Source organism: Phoca vitulina, unplaced genomic scaffold (genome assembly GCF_004348235.1).
Source record: "Phoca vitulina isolate PV1807 unplaced genomic scaffold, GSC_HSeal_1.0 scaffold37, whole genome shotgun sequence".
NCBI lineage: Eukaryota > Metazoa > Chordata > Mammalia > Carnivora > Phocidae > Phoca > Phoca vitulina.
Window position 1 is genome coordinate 12,767,535 of NW_022589740.1, and position 18,959 is coordinate 12,786,493.

The window sequence follows — 18,959 nt, forward strand, 5'->3', positions numbered from 1 at the left end:
TGTTAAAAACTACAAGACATTGCTGAAAGAAACTAAAAAAGGCCTAAATAAATGGATGTACTCATTTGTGGAATGAAAGATTCAACATTATCAAAATACCAATTCTCTTCAAATTAATTTTTAGATTTAACACAATTCTAATCAATATTCCACCAGGCTTTTTGAAATTTCTACATAAGTTAACAAGCTGATCCTAAAATTTATATGGAAATGCAAAGGACCTAGAAGAGGCAAGCATCTGAAAAGAATGGACAAAGTTGGAAGACCTATACTTACCCCCCATTGCTCATCATAATGATACGTAATCAAGAGAGTATGAAATTGACATAAAGATAGACAATCAAAGAAAAACAATTCTAAGTCATAATAGTTATGGTTCCTAAAAGAAGGTGGCAGTTGCTGATTAACTTTCCCCACTCCCTCTGGATGCCTCTTAGTGTTGGTTCCCAAGGTGTGATTTGAGGTCTGGCAACATTAGCATTACCTGGAAGCACTTAGAAAAGCCAATTATTGGCACCCCCCCCCCCAACTACTACATGCTCCTCACCCTACATCTTTTTTTTCTCTTGCCACTCAGGTATAATAATTTGTCCTCTGGATGCCAGGGTACTGCCATTTCTTGAATTTGGAAGCAAGGTGAGGGAGAACGTGCAAATCTCTCATTCCAGAGTCTATTGACTTTTGTCTCTGTATGGAACTAATTTTATAACGTTTGTGGCACTAAAAAACCATTATTCACAATGGCCACTAATCCCCCTTTTTGAGTCAACTTCAACCTTTTGTAATTGCTTCTCCAGTTGCTAACAAGCAAGAATTGGATGGTTAAGCTGACCATTGGCTCAAGCAGCATGACTTTCCATGTTGGTTGGCATCATCAACAGGCATGGTGAGGATAAGCTAAGGGTACCAAGAGACAGACTTTAGGGTAATATTTTATTCCTTGTCTTTATCTTTTGGTTAAATGGCCTTTAATACAATCCCAGACTGAATATTATGGCAATTTTCCTACTTGCTGAGTCTAAGATATTAAGGTAAAGGTCAGAGTAGATGTGTCTTCCTTGTCTTTCTAGAATTTTAGGTGAAAACTGTCAAAATTCTGTGTGTAGGTATGTGTAAAGCATTTTAACAGCCCTTGTAGATTACTTTAACTTTTGCTATGTGATATACATTGCATTTATTTATTTATTTATTTAATTTTTTAAAAAAGATTTATTTATTTATTTTAGAGAGGGTGGGGAGGGGCAGAGGGAGAGAGAGAATCCCAAGCAGACTCCTCGCTGAGTGCAGAGCCCCATGGGGTTCGATCCTATGACCCTGAAATCATGATGTGAGCTGAAATCAAGAGTCTGACACTTAACTGACTAAGCCACCAAGGTGCCCCCACATCGCATGCATTTATTATAGCTTTAATTTTCACAGCAACTCTGTATAGTTGTTATTGCTTCTTCCTTTTACCAATGCATAGAGAATTTAAATAAATTATCCAAAGTTATGAGATGGCATAAAATTGTAGCAGAGCCAAAACACAAATATTCGTCTAACTCAAAAACTCAGGATCTTTCCACTAAGCCAGTTGCTTACTTGAAAACTCTTGAGTTGTCTTTTATAGTTCTATGGTATGAATGTAATAGTTTTAGGGACCCGTATGAACAAAAGTCCTTCTTTTTTCATATTTCTCAGTACTTGGCTACTCATGGAAACAAACTTTCTTCTTCATGGCCATGGTGTTGGAAGAATTGGGATTAATCCAAAGGAAATCAGATAGTGAAACATTTATTTATCCTGATTAGTCTTCTGCCTGTTTTCAGAAGTATTTGAAGAACTGTAACAAAAAGCAGATATCCTAAAATTCCCTAGTGAACGTGATTGCCCCCTCTGTCTTATGAACTCTACCAGATCTTCTGCTTGTATTTCTCTATTGGAACTTGTCAAGTTATATCTCATGTTACTGTTTCTAGTATTTGTCTGGTTCTATTCTGGTAATCTTGAATAGAAAGACTGTCTGGATTAGGGTTCTCCAGAGAAACAGACCAGTAGGTTATCTCTCTCTCACTATCATTTACCATCTATTGATTTATTAAAAGGGATTTAATTTATTATTTTATTTTATATATTTATATACTTATTATTTTAAAAAGTATTTTCATATTTATTTATTATAAGGACTTATACATAATATATCCATATAATATATATGATAATGATTCAGCTGCATTTAGGATATAAATTAACACATATTTCACATTCTATGTGAACTATTTTGATAAAATTATAGACCACATACAAATTACTTACAGGTTGAGTCTTACTGAGAATCATAGATTGTGTCTGTAGGGAAAGATTAGAGTGGGTGGTTGGGTGGTCACAATTCTTATACACCTACATCTAGAATTCAGAATTCCTTTTCCTTAACTGATGATGATGTTAATGAATATCCCTAGTTGGTTAGCAAATCCTATAAAATATGATTTTTCCCGAACAGCTAGAGAGCACAAAAAAAGAACAATTCATTCTAGTTAATGACTTGATTTTTCTTTTATTTCCTTCTCCTTCTTTTTAATTTTCCTTAGAAACTAAAATGAACGAAATCATTTCATCCTTCTCAGCGCTTTTACGATTTTGTCAGGAAGACACTTCTTCCAAATTTTAGGAAACTACGAATGCCTTCCTAAGTCACTCATTTTCTTTTTCTCTGCCTGTCTTCCGTTGCAGTCCTTAACTTACAACTCAGCCATCATCCTGCCTGTATGCTGCCCCTCGCTGCCTTTGTTCTTTAGAAGACACTCATTAACATTTGCTAATGTATGCTAATGAGAAGTAATTAGCATCTTCTGTGCGGAGCTCGGAAGGAGGGATGAAGACCGCACCGAGTTCAGCCAGCCTTGCTTCCTGCTTCTTTATGCTCTGGGAACAATCTTCTGCTTTCAGTTGTTACACATTCCTTTAGTGCTTTTTTGTTTGTTTGTTTCATGTTGTTTGTTTATCCCTGAATCTTGACAAGCATTCTTCTTTGTGACTTGGAATATTGCAGAAATGCTTGGGGGGAGGGAAAAGATTCCTTTTTGTTCTAAGCAATCCACGGATATAAGTGTAACTGCCAAGGGCTTACAACACATTATTTTCATCTGGTTGTTATTTTGGTATCCTATTACTATAAAAGATTTTAGCCACAAAAACTCACACAAGAGAATGTATTTTCGTTTCAGCACACTTATTTACAGTGGTTGCTCTTTATGGTGGTAATTGAAATGTGAGAACACACACTCTGAATATATATATGTTATGACAGCATGGTTAAATAAGAAATGTCCCCTCCCCCAGAATATTCTAAATGCAAAGAAAAAGCAAGACTCATCATTTAATTTTTCCCCGCAACCACGGAGAGCTCTAAAGGTCTTTGTAAATAGCTATTTATTGAATATGAATAGTTAAAAAAAATAAGCCAGTGCCCCAAACCAGACAGAATAAGAGCTGTTTTTGTTTTTCTGTAGACCAATGGTATCATAAAATATCTAATTACAGTTTCTCACAAATACTCCAGTATATAATTCACTGTTTGAAGAACTATGCTTTAGCATTTCATATTTCCTCTTCCAGCTCAGGGATGGTAGAACTTGGAAACATACCAGCTACCTACTCAGCCTATGTTTAATTTTAATTTCATGTACAACAAAAACAGAAGGGAAAATGTGCAAAAAAAAAAATTGGTGTGCATGCCCTTACCCTCCTTCTTATGTATATAAAAAAGATTATTATCATCGTAAAAGGATAGAAGGGGGATTTTTATTTCGAGTGAATCTCCTTTTTTCTCTCTCTCTGTTCTCAGGGTTGGCCATTCTCTCTCCAGGACCTCATAGTTAAATGTGTTTCTTCACAGAATTCATCCTGTTCTGTTTGGCAACTACAATATTTTATATTGCGTTTTTTAATAAAGCAGACATCAGCAGCTATTTATTCTCTACTTCTTAAGGGCTTCACAGCCTCAAAAAATAAATATAATCTAGAAGGAAAAATATTGGAGAATGACAACGACAACAGCAGTTGAATTTCTTGCCCACTCCCTCCTTTTGGGTGGTTGAGTCTTACCAAAAGTCAAAATTATTATTATTATTTGTAATTTTATAACCACTGCAATTTTAAATAACTGTTTCGTATCTCCAAGATATTATAATGATTGAAAATATGACCAGCCTTTTGGCACTTATTTTAAAAGTTTTCATTAGTGTGGTTTTGAATGTATGTGCTCTGTGGTCCATTTTCTCAATGGTCTTAAGGAAGGTAAGAAGGATTCTGACACCTGCAGAAAAAATATCAGCCCCAATCTGTCAAAATAAACCTTTCCCCCAGAATCCTTGATGATGTTCAAATGTAATGATCTCATTTTGGTTTTGTTTTTTTTTCCCACTCCAAGGATTTTGTGAATGTCTTATAGTTTACAGGTTTTTATGGTATTTGAATGATATAGGAACCAAGGAAGTCTTCTCTACTCAATGGCTTCCAACTACTATGCTTAATTCCATCATTTGAAGGTGTTGAGATTGTTATAAACAAATGTCACAAGCATCTTCTTGTCCTTCCCTAAAAGTAACAAAAATAAAGGGAGCTGCTGATTTAAAATGAATCAGATTTCACATCTTGGGTAGGTTCTATTCTTGAGGAAGAAGAATCCCATCCCATCATTTTTATTCAATTTTGCAGACAGTGCGTTCTGTCCCCTATTTTGCACCCATCAATAACTGAATGGAAGCAGGATGCTGGGGCATTCTCTGCAGGGGAGAGGATACCTTAATGTGGTTTGGTGACTTGATCTAGCATCCAAGTGTCTCACTGGTGGGAAATTCTTCTTTATGGCTAACTTTACTCATTCCTTTTTGAAATTTGGGTTGGTTTACCTTCTGTTTGGTTTTTAGAAAAGCAAAATATCTTAATGTTGTTCTTGGCTATAACTTAAACACAGCTTATAAATACGTACATACATACATATATACATATAATTTTCTCCATATCATAATTACATCACCATCATCATCATCGTTACTATAATCAAAAATTAGCAACTTGAGCAGCTACTGGATGTCATCAGACCTAGAAATTTCAGAGCATAAAATTTAAAGTGTCTATTCCTAAGGAGTCTGCCTTTAAAAAAGATTTCTAAAAATCATAGCTTACTTTTCATAGTTTCACTGGTCAGTTTTCTCTCTTCTTTTTTTTTTTTCCCCATGAAAAAAGAGGTTTCATGTTTTTGGTAAGGGGATCATAACTCTTCTTCCTTACAAAACAAGGCAAACTTTACTTTGGAATATAGTCTCTTAAGAAAAAATGTACTTTTATTTTGTTCATATTTTCTAGCTCTTTGACCTTCACATTCTTGTTAAAAAAGTATTGGTGGAAGAAATAGTTGAAGACAGTCTAGATTTTGTTAACTTGAGGCGTTTCTAAACTTTGAAATATCATTGAGTACATCAATTTAGAATTTATAACATTTTATATTTATAATATTTATTTACATAAGTATAAGAATGCACATATGTTTAATTATAACACACAACAAAGACAAAATGCAGTGTTTTGCTTTATATTTATACTTTCCCCCCTCTTATTTACTGTAATCTCACCTCATTTTTGCCCTTTCATCTCCCTTTATTTGCTGTATTCTTCCCTTCTTCTCCTTACTCTTCCCCATTTTTCTTTTTCTCTCTTCTTCCGTCACCACCCTTTAGTCCCATTCTTTTGAATTGCTATACAGTGGACACTATGTATAAGCAAGGGGTATATTAGTAAGTTGCCCCATCTCTTTACAAAGATTCAGTCAGAGACGCACAGCTCAGTAACAAAACCAAAAATCACATCAATGAACTAAAAGAATTCAGAATCTATGGGGCTGTGTTGAGTAATATTACCTTTTCATAACCTACGTCAATTTCTCATTCTCACTGGATCTCTGCCATCAGCATGTAAGCACATTTTGGCTAGCATAACCAGCTGTCTCCTATTCCTCACTGCCCATTCTCTTGTAAAGCCACTGAAATTCAGGCTTTTCCTTATACCGTGTCACTAAATATCTGCTTGCCAAAGTCGACATTGACCTCCACACTGCAAAATCCAATGGTCAATTTTTAGTCCTCATTATATTTGAGTTATAAGCCTACAACACATTTCTTATTTTCCTCCTCCTCCACTGATTATTCATTTTCAGTGTCTTTGGTTGGTTTTTCTTCTTCTCCCTGTCCTTTCAAATTTTGGAGTTTTCTTTTTCTGTTTTGTTTATATTCATTTACCTGGTGATCTCACCTGGTCCTGTGGCTTTCACTAGCATCAATGAGCTAATAATTCCCAAATGTGTATTTCCAGACAAGACTTCTCTTCTGAACTCCAGACTCAAATATCCAACTGCCTACTCAACTCAAGCATGGGTGTCTAATAGACAACCCAGTTCCAGTATGTCATATTAAACTCTTGATCTTCAGCTCCTCCCACCGAGACTATTCTTCCTATAGCCTTTTCATCTTTTTCTTCTGACTCTACCTTTCCACGTGCCAAGGGTGAAAACCTTCTGATTGTCCTTGATTCTTTTCTTCCTCTCATATTCCATGGACATCACATCCCATACTGATGGCATGGGTTCTTCAGCTAAGATTCAGAAATGTCCTTGTTACAGCATAGATGCATATCCCTTCCAACGCAGTTTAGTCTGAGGTGACACGTGTCTCATTTATATGGGAAGGACTGTAGCTGACATTTCCTCATACATTAAAAAAAAAAAAAAAAAGAACCCTGAAAAGAAACACACAAAGAAGCCAAATAAACATAACTAATACATCACTGCTACCACCCAATGAAGCTAGATAAGATACTCATACCTAATCTTGCATCTCATTTATAAAGTCATTCTTTTGCATAAAATAGCAAGACTCCTTAAGGTCGCCTTATGTTTTCTTTTATAGTCTACAAACTTCCTCCCCAGAGTATTTTGCTCTGTACTCCCTTGCGAGTGTACAATAAATGCTAATTGGATAAACGAGTTTTTCAGTTTCCAGAGTAATCACCTAGTGCTCCAAACATCTCTTCAAGAGCTCAGTGTGGGTTAAAGGAACAGGCAACACCACTTAACTTTTCTGGCCACTTGGCTACCTTGAACCTGAAGAACCATAAACTTTTAGTGCTATAGATTAAAAAAGAAAGCCTAGAACAACATCCACTTCTCCAAACGATTCCGATGCCTCTAAAATGTGACATTTTGCTGTTGTTTCCTTTTACTGTTTTTAATTACTGGGTCTATTTGCATGAAATGAGGATCTGGGTTGCCTAGGCGTTCATCTGCTCCGATTGCATATTCCTCTCTTAAATAGCATTCTTCAGTGCGGCTTTGCTTGCTGCCTCCAACATTTTGACAGGACCCCCCCTCCTCTCCTTTCACCATCCTCCCATCACTCCCCAGGAGAGAGGTTATTTTTAAAGGACATAATCAATAGACTTGGGAAGCAGCCAAAGCATAAGGGGGTCATATGATCGGGAATAAACTACTAGGGATTGCTGAGAGAAGGGATGGCAACAGGCTGTGCCCAAAAATTGTCTGAGGAGGGAAGGACTGTCTGTAGCTCCCATTTAAATGTTCTGAGGTATTCTTTTGCATAGGGTTTTGTCTTGGAGGGGTTTCTTAGCTTGGTTCTTTAGCTTCGCTTTGAGTTGCAGGGGATGTGGACCACCACTGACAGTAGCTTTTCAGGTCAAATAATGTTCCATTAAAATCAAGGTTGGTCTGAGGCACTTGAAGGAGTCTTAAATCTGGCCACAGTGCTGTTGTTTAGTTCTGGATGCTGCTGATGCCTTTGCTGAGGGTTGAGTCAAGAACAATCCAATTATCACAATAACTAGGCAGACAACTGTTTCATCGCCCCTGACTCAACTGCCAAGAGGATGCCATTGAGTAAAGAAAGCACCTAGTGAGAATGTGCAGATGATCATGCACACGTGAATGTCACTGTCAGAGGTCAGCTCAAGAGGAGGGAAGGGGCTATTTCTGCAACACTCTCCGTTACGTGGCTTAGAAACCATAGCGCTTTTTTAGTTCTTTACTTGCAACCACAGGGATGTCTCCTCTGACAGATTTTTAGGTTTTATTTAATAGCCATTTATTACTATCCTTCCTGTACTTGAGAAGATGATCCATGACTACAGCCCTGCCTTTTCTCCTCCCCTGGTTATCAGAGCAAATGGATTTGTTGCTCATCTCCTTGGCTAGGGACATTTCATTCTGCTGTTCTTATTTAACGTATGATCCTTCCTAAAGATTTGCTTATGTTTTTGTTCTTTTAATAATTTTTCTGTTTCGTTTCATCATGTCTAGTGAGTTGATTATTATAAATCAGTATAATATTTTGTGTGGATTTTGCTTTGGCTCTGATGTTAAAGAATAAGCTGTGGGTCAGTTCTTGCTATTTGTCATTAGCTGTTTTTATACACACAGATCGGACTGTGCTCCAAGGCTAACCTTCTACCATTCAAATGCCTTCCTAGGGAATTCTTCCTTCACTGAAGAAGCTTGGTGGTGGCATTAATTACAAACAAAAGTCCAAGGCCGATTGTTAAATGCAAAACATCTTCTTAGAAGTGTCTGCCTTCACTCTTGCGGACTCTCAGTAGTGACACAAAGATCTTTGTCCTGTGCAGATCCAGTTACAGCCGATAACAGAAGCACGTGTCCAACCCGGAACAAAAGAACACTTATTTTCACATTCTGTGGCTGACGTTGAGTGATAACATTTTTGCATATCCTAAAAATTTTTATGCAGATGCTGTTTAAAGGCAAAAAGTGCTTTTACAATAATCTTCTTTGTGAATGGAATTTAAACTCTTGGCATGCGTTCCGTTTTCAATGTGCCTGTCAAGTTCTGAAAAATAACCTTTGATGGTCTGTGAGCAGAAACAAAACAGAGGTTGTTGCCTCTGTTGGCAGGAACGTTGTTTTGTCATCTTTACTTTCTCAGACTCAGGCTCATCCGACTTAAGTAAAAATATGATACAGTTACTATTTTATAAACAGGTGACGAGACTATGGTTTTAAAGAAATAGGCGACTCTCATTTTTACCTGGGCAAATTGCAGAGCTTTGTCTCTGGCTGAGACCTGTGATGAATGGATAGTAGATGACAAGCGGAAAAATCTGCCAATTAATATATTTTCACATATTATTAGACAATTACAATTATTTATTTATTTATTTATTTTTTTAATTACAATTTTTTTAAAACCCTTTGATGCCTTTGCAAAAATAGAACAAAACTAAAAAGAAAAAAACAGTCTTGAGTCTGGGGTGAGGAAGACACAGACAAAATTGTTCTTTGTTTTGGGAAGAACTGCAAAATCACCTGTTCCCATATCGTCAAGGTAAATCCTATGTTGGAAAATTTAGGCTGTCTCCATATGTGACCTACAGAGATCACTGAAATAGGAAATATCAGTCTTGCGACATTTTCTGAAAGGCTCTTTGACACTGGTAACAGGTTAGAATAAAATATTCTCTATTTTAATAAGTTAATTTGGTTCTAATAACCACATTGTTTATGCATGTGGATATAGCTTTACTAACAATGCAATTTATCATGGAATGCAATGACCCAGCGAACCCCAAGTCTACTCACTGCAACACGGAATTTATTTTGGTAGCAGTTATATTCAATTGAGCTGACAGGCTTATAATTGATATGTTTGGCAAGTCTTCGAAGGCAATGAAGCAGAGAAGTCTTTGCACAACACTGTCTAGGATGCCGTGGCTGTATATCTTTAATAAACAATGCTGTTTTTGATAAGATCGCTGAAAAATGTTTGCATTAACCACACAGAAAACTTTATGATGAAAATAATAACAGTAAAATCCTGTTACTAACCACTATACCGTCATTTAAAGAATTGCTGTATTTGTCCTTTCTTCAACAGTGCAAATTCAAGTGGAGGAAAAAGAAGATGACACAGAAGAAAGTTCAAGTAAGTGGGGAGGGACCCACATGGAATGAGTTTCCTGTAGAATAGCAGTGAATTCAGGGGACTTGTCCTCTTATCGTGTCGGATTATGCTACTGCATGTGAGTGCATGCGACCACGTGTGTGGAAAAATTTGATGCTCTCACGAAAGAGATCAAGTCCAGCAAATGGAATCTCTACTCTAGATTCCATTCATTGGTACACACACACATTCTACCCAATGTATAAGTTACTCATGATCAAGTAGATGGTAGTCCACAAAAATTTGCTTTTTAAAATTTCTCTACTATTCTCCCTGTTAAGGTCTTTGTCCTAAAAGCTCTTCTCTGTGGCTCAATCTATTATAATAGAACAGATTGGCCATTTTGACTGAATTGATCAGGTGGTTCAATTAAAATGAATAAGCACATTCTTTTGTACTGAATTCATGGGTATTGGTTATCTGTTGTTTTTACTTTGTGTAGGTTTAGCTTAAAAGTTTGGAGTGTGATCCCTTGTATACAGACCACTCATGGACTGGAGCATGGGAAAGATCATTATATGAGCAAAAGCTCTGAATTTACTAAAACTGAAAGAAAGAGCAGTATCTCAAGAAGAGTTCAATTCGAGGATATGTCAACACCATCAATGTAATAACCTGAGCACAATATGGCAGCCAGGGAATGTTCATGATGCCGAGTGTTTTCAGTCATTTGATGCGTTTTACATGCAAACGGCTCAGAGTCTCACACAGACTGCGTGTCATGGCTTGAGTACTGGAGGGGAGGAAAAATAATTTTCCCTCTAGCCCTTCTGAGTTGTTAGCTGAGACCTCTGTAATTTAAGATAGTTTAACAAGAGAAAAAACAAACAGAAGTTTATTAATATGTATAGCTCATGTATACACGAGAGATTCTCAGGAAAAATAAGTAACTTTATGAGGTGGCTTAGAATTTAGACTTAAATACCATCTTAATAAGGAAAAAAGGGGGGGTGTGTAGGCCTTTTTAGGAGAGACCAAATAATTTTTAGGAAAGGTGAGTGGGCCCTTTGAAGACTAGATTGGAGGCATGATTGTGACAAAGTTTGTCTGGGTGTGGTATTGACTTCTAGGGTCTTCCCTTGTGATGAGTCAGTCTTCCCTAAGGGTGAAATTGAAATTCATGGTGAGGGGATTTAGGACAATTCAGTTCCTCTTGGAGGATCTGTGTTTGGGTGGAGGAGGGGAGTTCAGGAAAAACCTTTCAAGTTTTTGCTGTTTTTCAAGTACCTACAGCTCGATATAATCAACATACCAAAGTGGCACAGTTTGGGGTGGTATGTCCTGAGCTCCTGCAGTCATATTTTGAGGTGGCATATTCTGCTACCCTTCCATACTGAACGGAGACCATTTCAAACAGTAAAACTTTATGCAACCCTGCATTTAGCCGGCAACTGCAAAATAATGATTATTTGTTTTAGAATTTGAATATTTGGAAACTAGTGAAGGCACTAAGAACAGCCTTTTTGTTGCCAAGTGGTAAAAGAGAAATCTGATATAATGTTTTTCATCGACGGTCAAACTGCAAGTTTAATAGTTTAGTCTTAATACAAAATATCCTAAAATGCATAGTACTAAGTGGCTGTTTGAGTTCTTGAGTTATTTGTGGGAAAATTGTTTCTCAATCCTTATCAAGGGCTTGTCCTTTCCATAAATGGTGACTGATGTGACTAAAAAAGACTGGGCAAATTTTCAGAATGTCAGAATGGGGTTCACATAACATACAACATTTGCCACATATTTAACAAGCGGAACATCATTCTTGGTTTTGATGACAGTGTATAGTTATCAAAGCCTAGTTTGAAAGTTATCCTTCTGTTTTTCTCTGCTAGCCAAACTTTAGTACTATAGGTAATATTAAATCTCAGATTTGAAATATCAATAAAAAATGATTCAGTAAGTAATGTTAAAAGATAATTAGGGGTGCCTGGGTGGCTCAGTTGGTTAAGACTCAGACTCTTGATTTTGGCTCAGGTCATGATCTCAGGGTCATGGGGGGTGGGGCTCTGTGCTGGGGGTGGAGCCTGCTTAAGATTCTCTCTCTCACTCTGCTCCTCCCCCCAATAAAAGTAAAAAACAAAAAATAAAAAAAGATAAAAAATAAATAAAATCATGACACACACACACGTAAGAATGAACGTATTTAATGAACAAACGAGGACTCTCTAGGTGTTGCAACCAGTTCAAAGGAAAATCCAAAGAACAGATACATTTATAGATCAGGGATATTGGAATGATTGTGCAGATGGAGGCATGACTGTTTTGTGGGAGTTTTTTTTTTTTCTGGTGAGGGAAGATTGTCTCTCCACTGGACTGTGTTCATGTACAAGTCTACAGACAAGGATTATTTTGCATTGCTATCTAGTGATCTATAACCTTCAAAATTACAAAATAGCTCCCATGGAATCAGAATCAGATAACACAAAAGGGTACACTGTAGACAATTCATAGTTTTCCATTAAAGTACAGTTTGTCCCTATAGTAGCTTCTGTTTAAGAGGAGAGTGATAACTATGAGTTGATTTTTTAGTAGTAGATTATTCTAAAGATCAGAAGAAGCACATAAATGAAAGTGAAGTAGGATTGTATGTTCTAAACTGAAGGAAGGAACTGGATTCTTTCTCTACTCTATCTGGAAGATTCCAGTGAAGTTATGAACAGATGAGGCATTGATGAATAAAATAAAATGTCATTTCTCTCAGTTTTACATTAAATTTATATGTTATCTATTTCTATTCATAAAGATACTATGATCAAGCAAGTATTTATGTAAATAAATATATTTAGTATCAATTTCATTTAGGAAAGGGGAAAATATTTAGGAAAAGAAGAACAATCTTGGAATCAAGAATAAAGATAATTAGAATTAGGAGAAATCTCAAGGGCTGAGTTAGTTTCTTCAAAATTATTCTCGTTTGTTGCATTTTCTTGTCCTTCCTGTCCTTTGTTCTAAGAGAGAAGTAGTAGTAAACATATAGTAGCTAATCACTTAATCCTTATGTGTTAGATCAGTAACCTCTAAACTTGCTCTTAGAGGGCATGGTATGATATTTAACTCTAAGTCATCTAGCAACCCATATAAATGAAGACTGGATTTCTAAGGATTATTAAAATTTGGGGATCCACATTCACATATTTGAGTAGATGAACCACAAAAGAAATGAGATTCTAGATAAGTGTATTTGAATGGCAGGCTATGGAATACATATATGGCACGGTGCATCTTACCATGATGTGGAGACTTGCTGGATTGTGATCTCATGTGTGACAACGGTCATTAAGACACTAAGCATACATTTGGCAGTGGGAGAGAGAACTTTCTGATATTGCTCATCGAAGCATTCACTGTTGTGTTTAGGTGAAGAGGAAGAGGAGGAGGAAGATAAACTACCTCGAAGGGAGAGCTTGAGACCAAAGAGGAAACGGACCAGAGATGTTATCAATGAGGATGATCCGGAACCTGAACCAGAGGATGAAGAAACAAGGAAGGCCAGAGAGAAGGAGAGAAGGAGGAGGCTGAAAAGAGGAGCGTAAGTGAGCTCTAATCTATAACTGAAACTGTGACTCGTTCAAAAGTGCCTAACTCTGAGAGAAGACCACTCCCTTTAGGCACTCTGTGGCCTTAAAACTGGTAATTAAAAACAACTTTTAAAAAGACGACAGGTTTAATCCAATGCTGCCATTTTATTCCACCTAGTTAAATGTATTTTAAAATTTAAATACAATTAAAAAATGAATATATGTATTAAGAATGGGCTAAGACAGATTTCCTTATGAGAGATCTAAACGGTCATAGGTTATTAATATATTAGAGTTCATTTAAATATTTTGAAGTTATTCCATTAATGATGTGCATTGGAAAATTCCTAAAAAATGAGCCCAAATCACTTTACCTTATAGAGCAGGGTTTGGCAAAATATGGCTAATTCCAGCCCAAGAGCTAAGAGTCATTCTTACAGTTTTAAAGGGTTGTTGATTCAAAAAAACAAAACAAAGCAGGGGCGCCTGGGTGGCTCGGTCGGTTGGGCATCTGCCTTCAACTCAGGTCGTGATCCCGGGGTCCTGGGATCGAGCCCCGCATTGGGCTCCCTGCTCAGCGGGAGGCCTGCTTCTCCCTCTCCCACTCCCGCTGCTTGTGTTCCCTCTCTCGCTGTCTCTCTCTGTCAAATAAATAAATAAAATCTTAAAAAAAACCACCACCAACAAAAAACAAAAACCAACCAAACAAACAAAACCAAAGACAAATATGGGATAGAGCCATATGTGGCTCTCAAGGCCTAAAATATTAACTATCTGTTCTTTTACAGAAAAAAAAAAGTGTGCTGGCCCATATTATGGAGTATTGGGGTTGTCATTTCCTTTTTAACACAACCCTACATCTATCATTTCCACCAGACAAACATTTCACTGAGTGCTGACTTTGTATAAAATAATATATTAAATACCCTTTAGGAAAAAATCCAAGAAAATAATTTTCGAGTCTTGGCTTTCTGGAAATTTGCAGATGGCAGGCCAGTAAGGAAAGTGTGCGTGTGACACACATCAAATAATAGAAAATCTAGACCCCTGGGAAAGGTTTTACGAGAACAGCTTCTCTGTTGTTCCCAGGTAGTAGGGCTGTGGGGAACCACCATGGGATGAGGGAATCTCCTCCAAAACATGGCTAGGACTTTGGATGGAGAGGAACTTTCTAAGATGTCCTCCCCAAATGACACATTCTAGTGTTAACAACTAGCTTTTACTTTCCTTTTCATAAAAAATTGCAATTAAATACAATTGTATGAAAATTTTGGCAGGTAGAGAAGCTTAGCATTGATAGATGATGGTTCCTTTTAGAATATAGGAATAAAAAAAAAAACAGGGGCGCCTGTTTCTTCATCATATTTTTGTTGATTTCAGCTTTTAAATCTCCCTCTGTCTCTTCCTTTCTCTCCTCCTCCCCAAACTCATTTCTTCCATCTTTGAATACCAAGACACCACCTTCTTTAAATTTTGCCTCTGGTATTTTTTTTTTTTCTATTTCCTTTTTATGTCTTCTTATGCTTTTTTCTTTTAAAAAACAAACAAACAAAAAAATCATCTCACACTTTTAAGTTCTATGTCTTATTGTTATCACTATTATGATGTAGTAATATTTCCTATTAATAACGCCTGTGCTTGCTGATGGCGCTGTTTCATCAATAGACGTGTGCATGATGTAGGCTGTGTTCCAGAATTTGCTTTTACTCTCCACTTGTGCCTCAGAGAGGTCCTTTTAAAAAGGTGAGTTGGATGAAAATTTCTGTGCTCTCTTGGTCTGCTTAAGGCTCTCATGTGAACTGCTCAACCCCTAGATATAGGACCGTATGAATCAACTGAATCTCGGCCCCTATCGCCTGAGGGAATGTTGTCTCAGTGCCAGTATCTATCCCTAGCGGGTACCACTTGCTTCCTCCTTCTGAGAATCTCCCAAGCACCCCTGTCACCTGTCCTCCCCACTTCTCCACACAGCCAAATTTGGCTAAAGTGAACTTTGTCTCCAAAGGTTTTTCAAATTATATAATCACTGCCATAATTTGGACAACTAATCTAAATCGTATCATAAATTATTTGTGATGATTGATGATTCATTTTCTACTGTTCATTTTGAAGATAAGTATTTCTTTAAAGAAAATGTATCAGCAAATATATTTTGAAAAAAAAAGTTGTAGGCAAATCAGGGCACATTTATTTAGATTAACCGATTTATGGTCTTTTTAAACTTAAACGTTCAAGTGACACACCTAAGGGAATTTCCCCCGTACTGACAAAACATTTGAAGCCAACTAAAACCAAGGCTGTAATGCTAACTATCTTTGGAGACAGTTAAAAAACTCTGCCTCGTTAGAAATTTTGGAGGATTTCTAATAATATGACAGGCTTTTCCTGACCCAGTTTTAAGTGAATAAGAAATATGTTCATAGCAGTGAGCAATTCAGCACATTATGTCTTCCCCCCCCAACAACTGTTGTTTAAATAAATCAAACTTAAGATAGAAAGCCATTCTTGCACTGATTAGCCCTACATTTTCGAAGATGAAGCATATCTATGAGATATTCTTTTAACATCATTAGCACTTTCTTTGAGTGATTCCTGGAAAAGCGATTCCCTTATATGCTGGCGGAAGTAATGTTTTAATTACCTGCCTATTTGAAGATAACTCAGGAAACAACTATACCTGGTATCGCATTATCTGTCTGGAGCAATTAACAACAAAGACTTTAAAAATACACCCACCTGGGGTTATTTAGCGTAAGGATTTATTCTTATCTTTCCATACCATACTAATCTTGGAGTACACTGTTCTATTTTAGTGGACTTTGAGCCCTGGATTTATAATGATAACCCTGTCATCCAGAAAGATTCTGTACATAAACATTTATTTAGTTAATATTTATCCAGCTCCACTGCTGTGGAAGCTAATTGGCTAATTCCTTTGGAAGACATGGGTATGAATATGCAATTGACTGTATTCTCTAGGAGTTCATAATAGAGTAAGGGAGAGGCCACTTAGACACAAATTATTGTGAAGTAAGACAGTATAAATGTGCCAAAGAAGGACAAAGTTGTTTGGAGTCTTAGAGAAGACAGAACTATTTGTTATACGGGATGATAAATATATGGATAATCAGAAAAGGGGGTTATTGAAGAGATTTCATACGTTTTAAGGAATCATAGAATAGGTTAAACACATAAAGTACTGGATTTAAGATAGCAGGAAAGCATATAATTAGTGTTAGGAAGATCTCCATTAAATGGTTTCTAAAAATTGGCATGTGAAGAAATAAGCTGTGATTACATGGTAAATCCACATACCTAACAGATCATTTTAAAAAAATTTTTTATGACTCTGGATTAAATGAGATACTGTTATAGATATGTTTCTTAACAGGAATTCATTAATATAAAGCTTTAAGATACTTACATGTAGATACAGTTGACCTTTGAACAGCATGGTTTTGAACTGCATGGGTCCACATACACATGGACTTTTTTCCTTTTTTTTAAAAATTTAATTGCAGTATAGTTAACATACAGTGTTATATTAGTTTCAGGTGTACAATATAGCGATTGACCAATTCTGTATGTTACTCAGTGCCTTCATGATGAGTGTGCTCTTAATCCCCTTCACCTATTTCCCCCATCTCCCCACCCACCTCCCCTCTGGTGACCACCAGTTTGTTCTCTATTGTTAAGGGTCTGTTTTTGGTCTCTTTTTTTCTTTTTGGTTTCATTCATTTTGTTTCTTAAATCCACACAGGAATTAAATCATATGGTATTTTTCTTTCTCTGACTGGCTTATTTTACTTAGCATTATACTCTAAGTCCATCTATGTTGTTGCAAGTGGCAAGATTTCATTCTTTTTTTTCTTGTTCAGTAATATTCCAGTGTACTACATCTTCTTTATCCATTCATCTATCCACGGATACTTAGGCTGCTTCCATAATTTGGCCATTTGTAAATGATGCTACAGTAAACATGGTGGTGCATATATCTTTTCAAATTGGTATTTTCTTATTCTTTGGGTAAATACCCAGTAGTGAATTACTGGATCATACAGTAGTTCTATTTTTAATTTTTTGAGGAACCTCCATACTGTTTTCCAGAGTGGCTCCACCAGCTTGCAGTCTCACCAGCAGTGCACAAGAGTTCCTTTTTCTCCATAAACTAGCCAACATTTGTTGTTTATGTTTTTGATTTTAGCCATTAAACAGGTGTGAAGTTATATCTCATCATAGTTTTGATTTGCATTTCCCTGATGATTAGTGATGTTGAGCATCTTTTCATGTGTCTGTTGGCCATCTGCATGTCTTCTTTGGAGAAACGTCTCTTCATGTCTTCTGCCCATTTTTTTAAATTGGATTATTATTATTATTATTATTTTTGGTGTTGAGTTGTATAAGTTCTTTATATATTTTGAATACTAACCCTTTATCAGATTATATCATCTGCAAATATCTTCTCCCATTCCGTAGGTTGTCTTTTAGTTTTGTTGATTGTTTCCTTTGCTGTGCAGAAGGTTTTTATTTTGATGTAGTCTCAATAGTTTATTTTTGCTTTTGTTCTTTTGCCTCAGGAGACATATCTAGAAAATGTTGCTACAGCTAATGTCAGGGAAATTACTGTCTGTTGCTCTCTTTTAGGATTTTTATGGTTTCAGCCCTCACATTTAGGTCCTTAATCCATTTTGAGCTTATTTTTGTATATGGTACTAGAAAGTCATCCAGTTTCATTCTTTTTCATGAAGCTCTCGAGTTTTCCCAACATCATTTGTTGAAGAGACTATCTTTTTCCCATTGCAGATTCTTGCCTTACATGGATTATTTTTAATAAATATAGTACAGTACTGTAAATGTATTTTCTCTTCCTTACGATTTTCTAACATATTCTTTTCTCTAGCTTACTTTATTGTAAGAATACAGTATGTAATACATATAACCTACAAAATATGTGTTAATTGACTCTTTATGTCATTGGTAAGACTTCAGGTCAACAGTAGGCTATTAATAGTTAAGTTTTGGGAGAGTGTAAAGTTATTTGTGAATTTTCGACTGCCCAGTGGTCAGCATACCCAAGCGCCTTGTTATTCTAGGGTCAACTGTACTGTGAGTTTTTTTTGGAAGGATGGGCAAGTTAAAGACTTAAAATATCAAGCAATTGGATTATCTTAAATCTTTTTGTTGCTCTTTTTTTTCTGATTGAATTCATTTTAGTAGTTTCTTTTTCTTTTTTTTTTTTTAAGATTTTATTTATTTATTTGACAGAGAGAGACACAGCAAGAGAGGGAACACAAGCAGGGGGAGTGGGAGAGGGAGAAGCAGGCTTCCCACAGAGCAGGGAGCCCAATGCGGGACTCGATTCCAGGACCCCGGGATCACGACCTGAGTTGAAGGCAGACGCTTAACCAACTGAGCCACCCAGGCGCCCCCATTTGTAGTAGTT

The 18,959-nt window shown here is 36.5% G+C and overlaps 1 protein-coding gene across 1 annotated transcript in view; it reads left to right on the forward strand.

Moving 5' to 3' along the window:
• Positions 1-18,959, forward strand: part of TMC1 (transmembrane channel like 1) — a 172,811-nt gene that overhangs the window by 11,291 nt on the left and 142,561 nt on the right. Inside the window, exons 2-3 of the mRNA XM_032427487.1 lie at positions 9,936-9,983; positions 13,356-13,527. Of these exons, the coding sequence (XP_032283378.1) occupies positions 9,936-9,983; positions 13,356-13,527 (220 nt within the window). The remainder of the gene's footprint in view (positions 1-9,935; positions 9,984-13,355; positions 13,528-18,959) is intronic.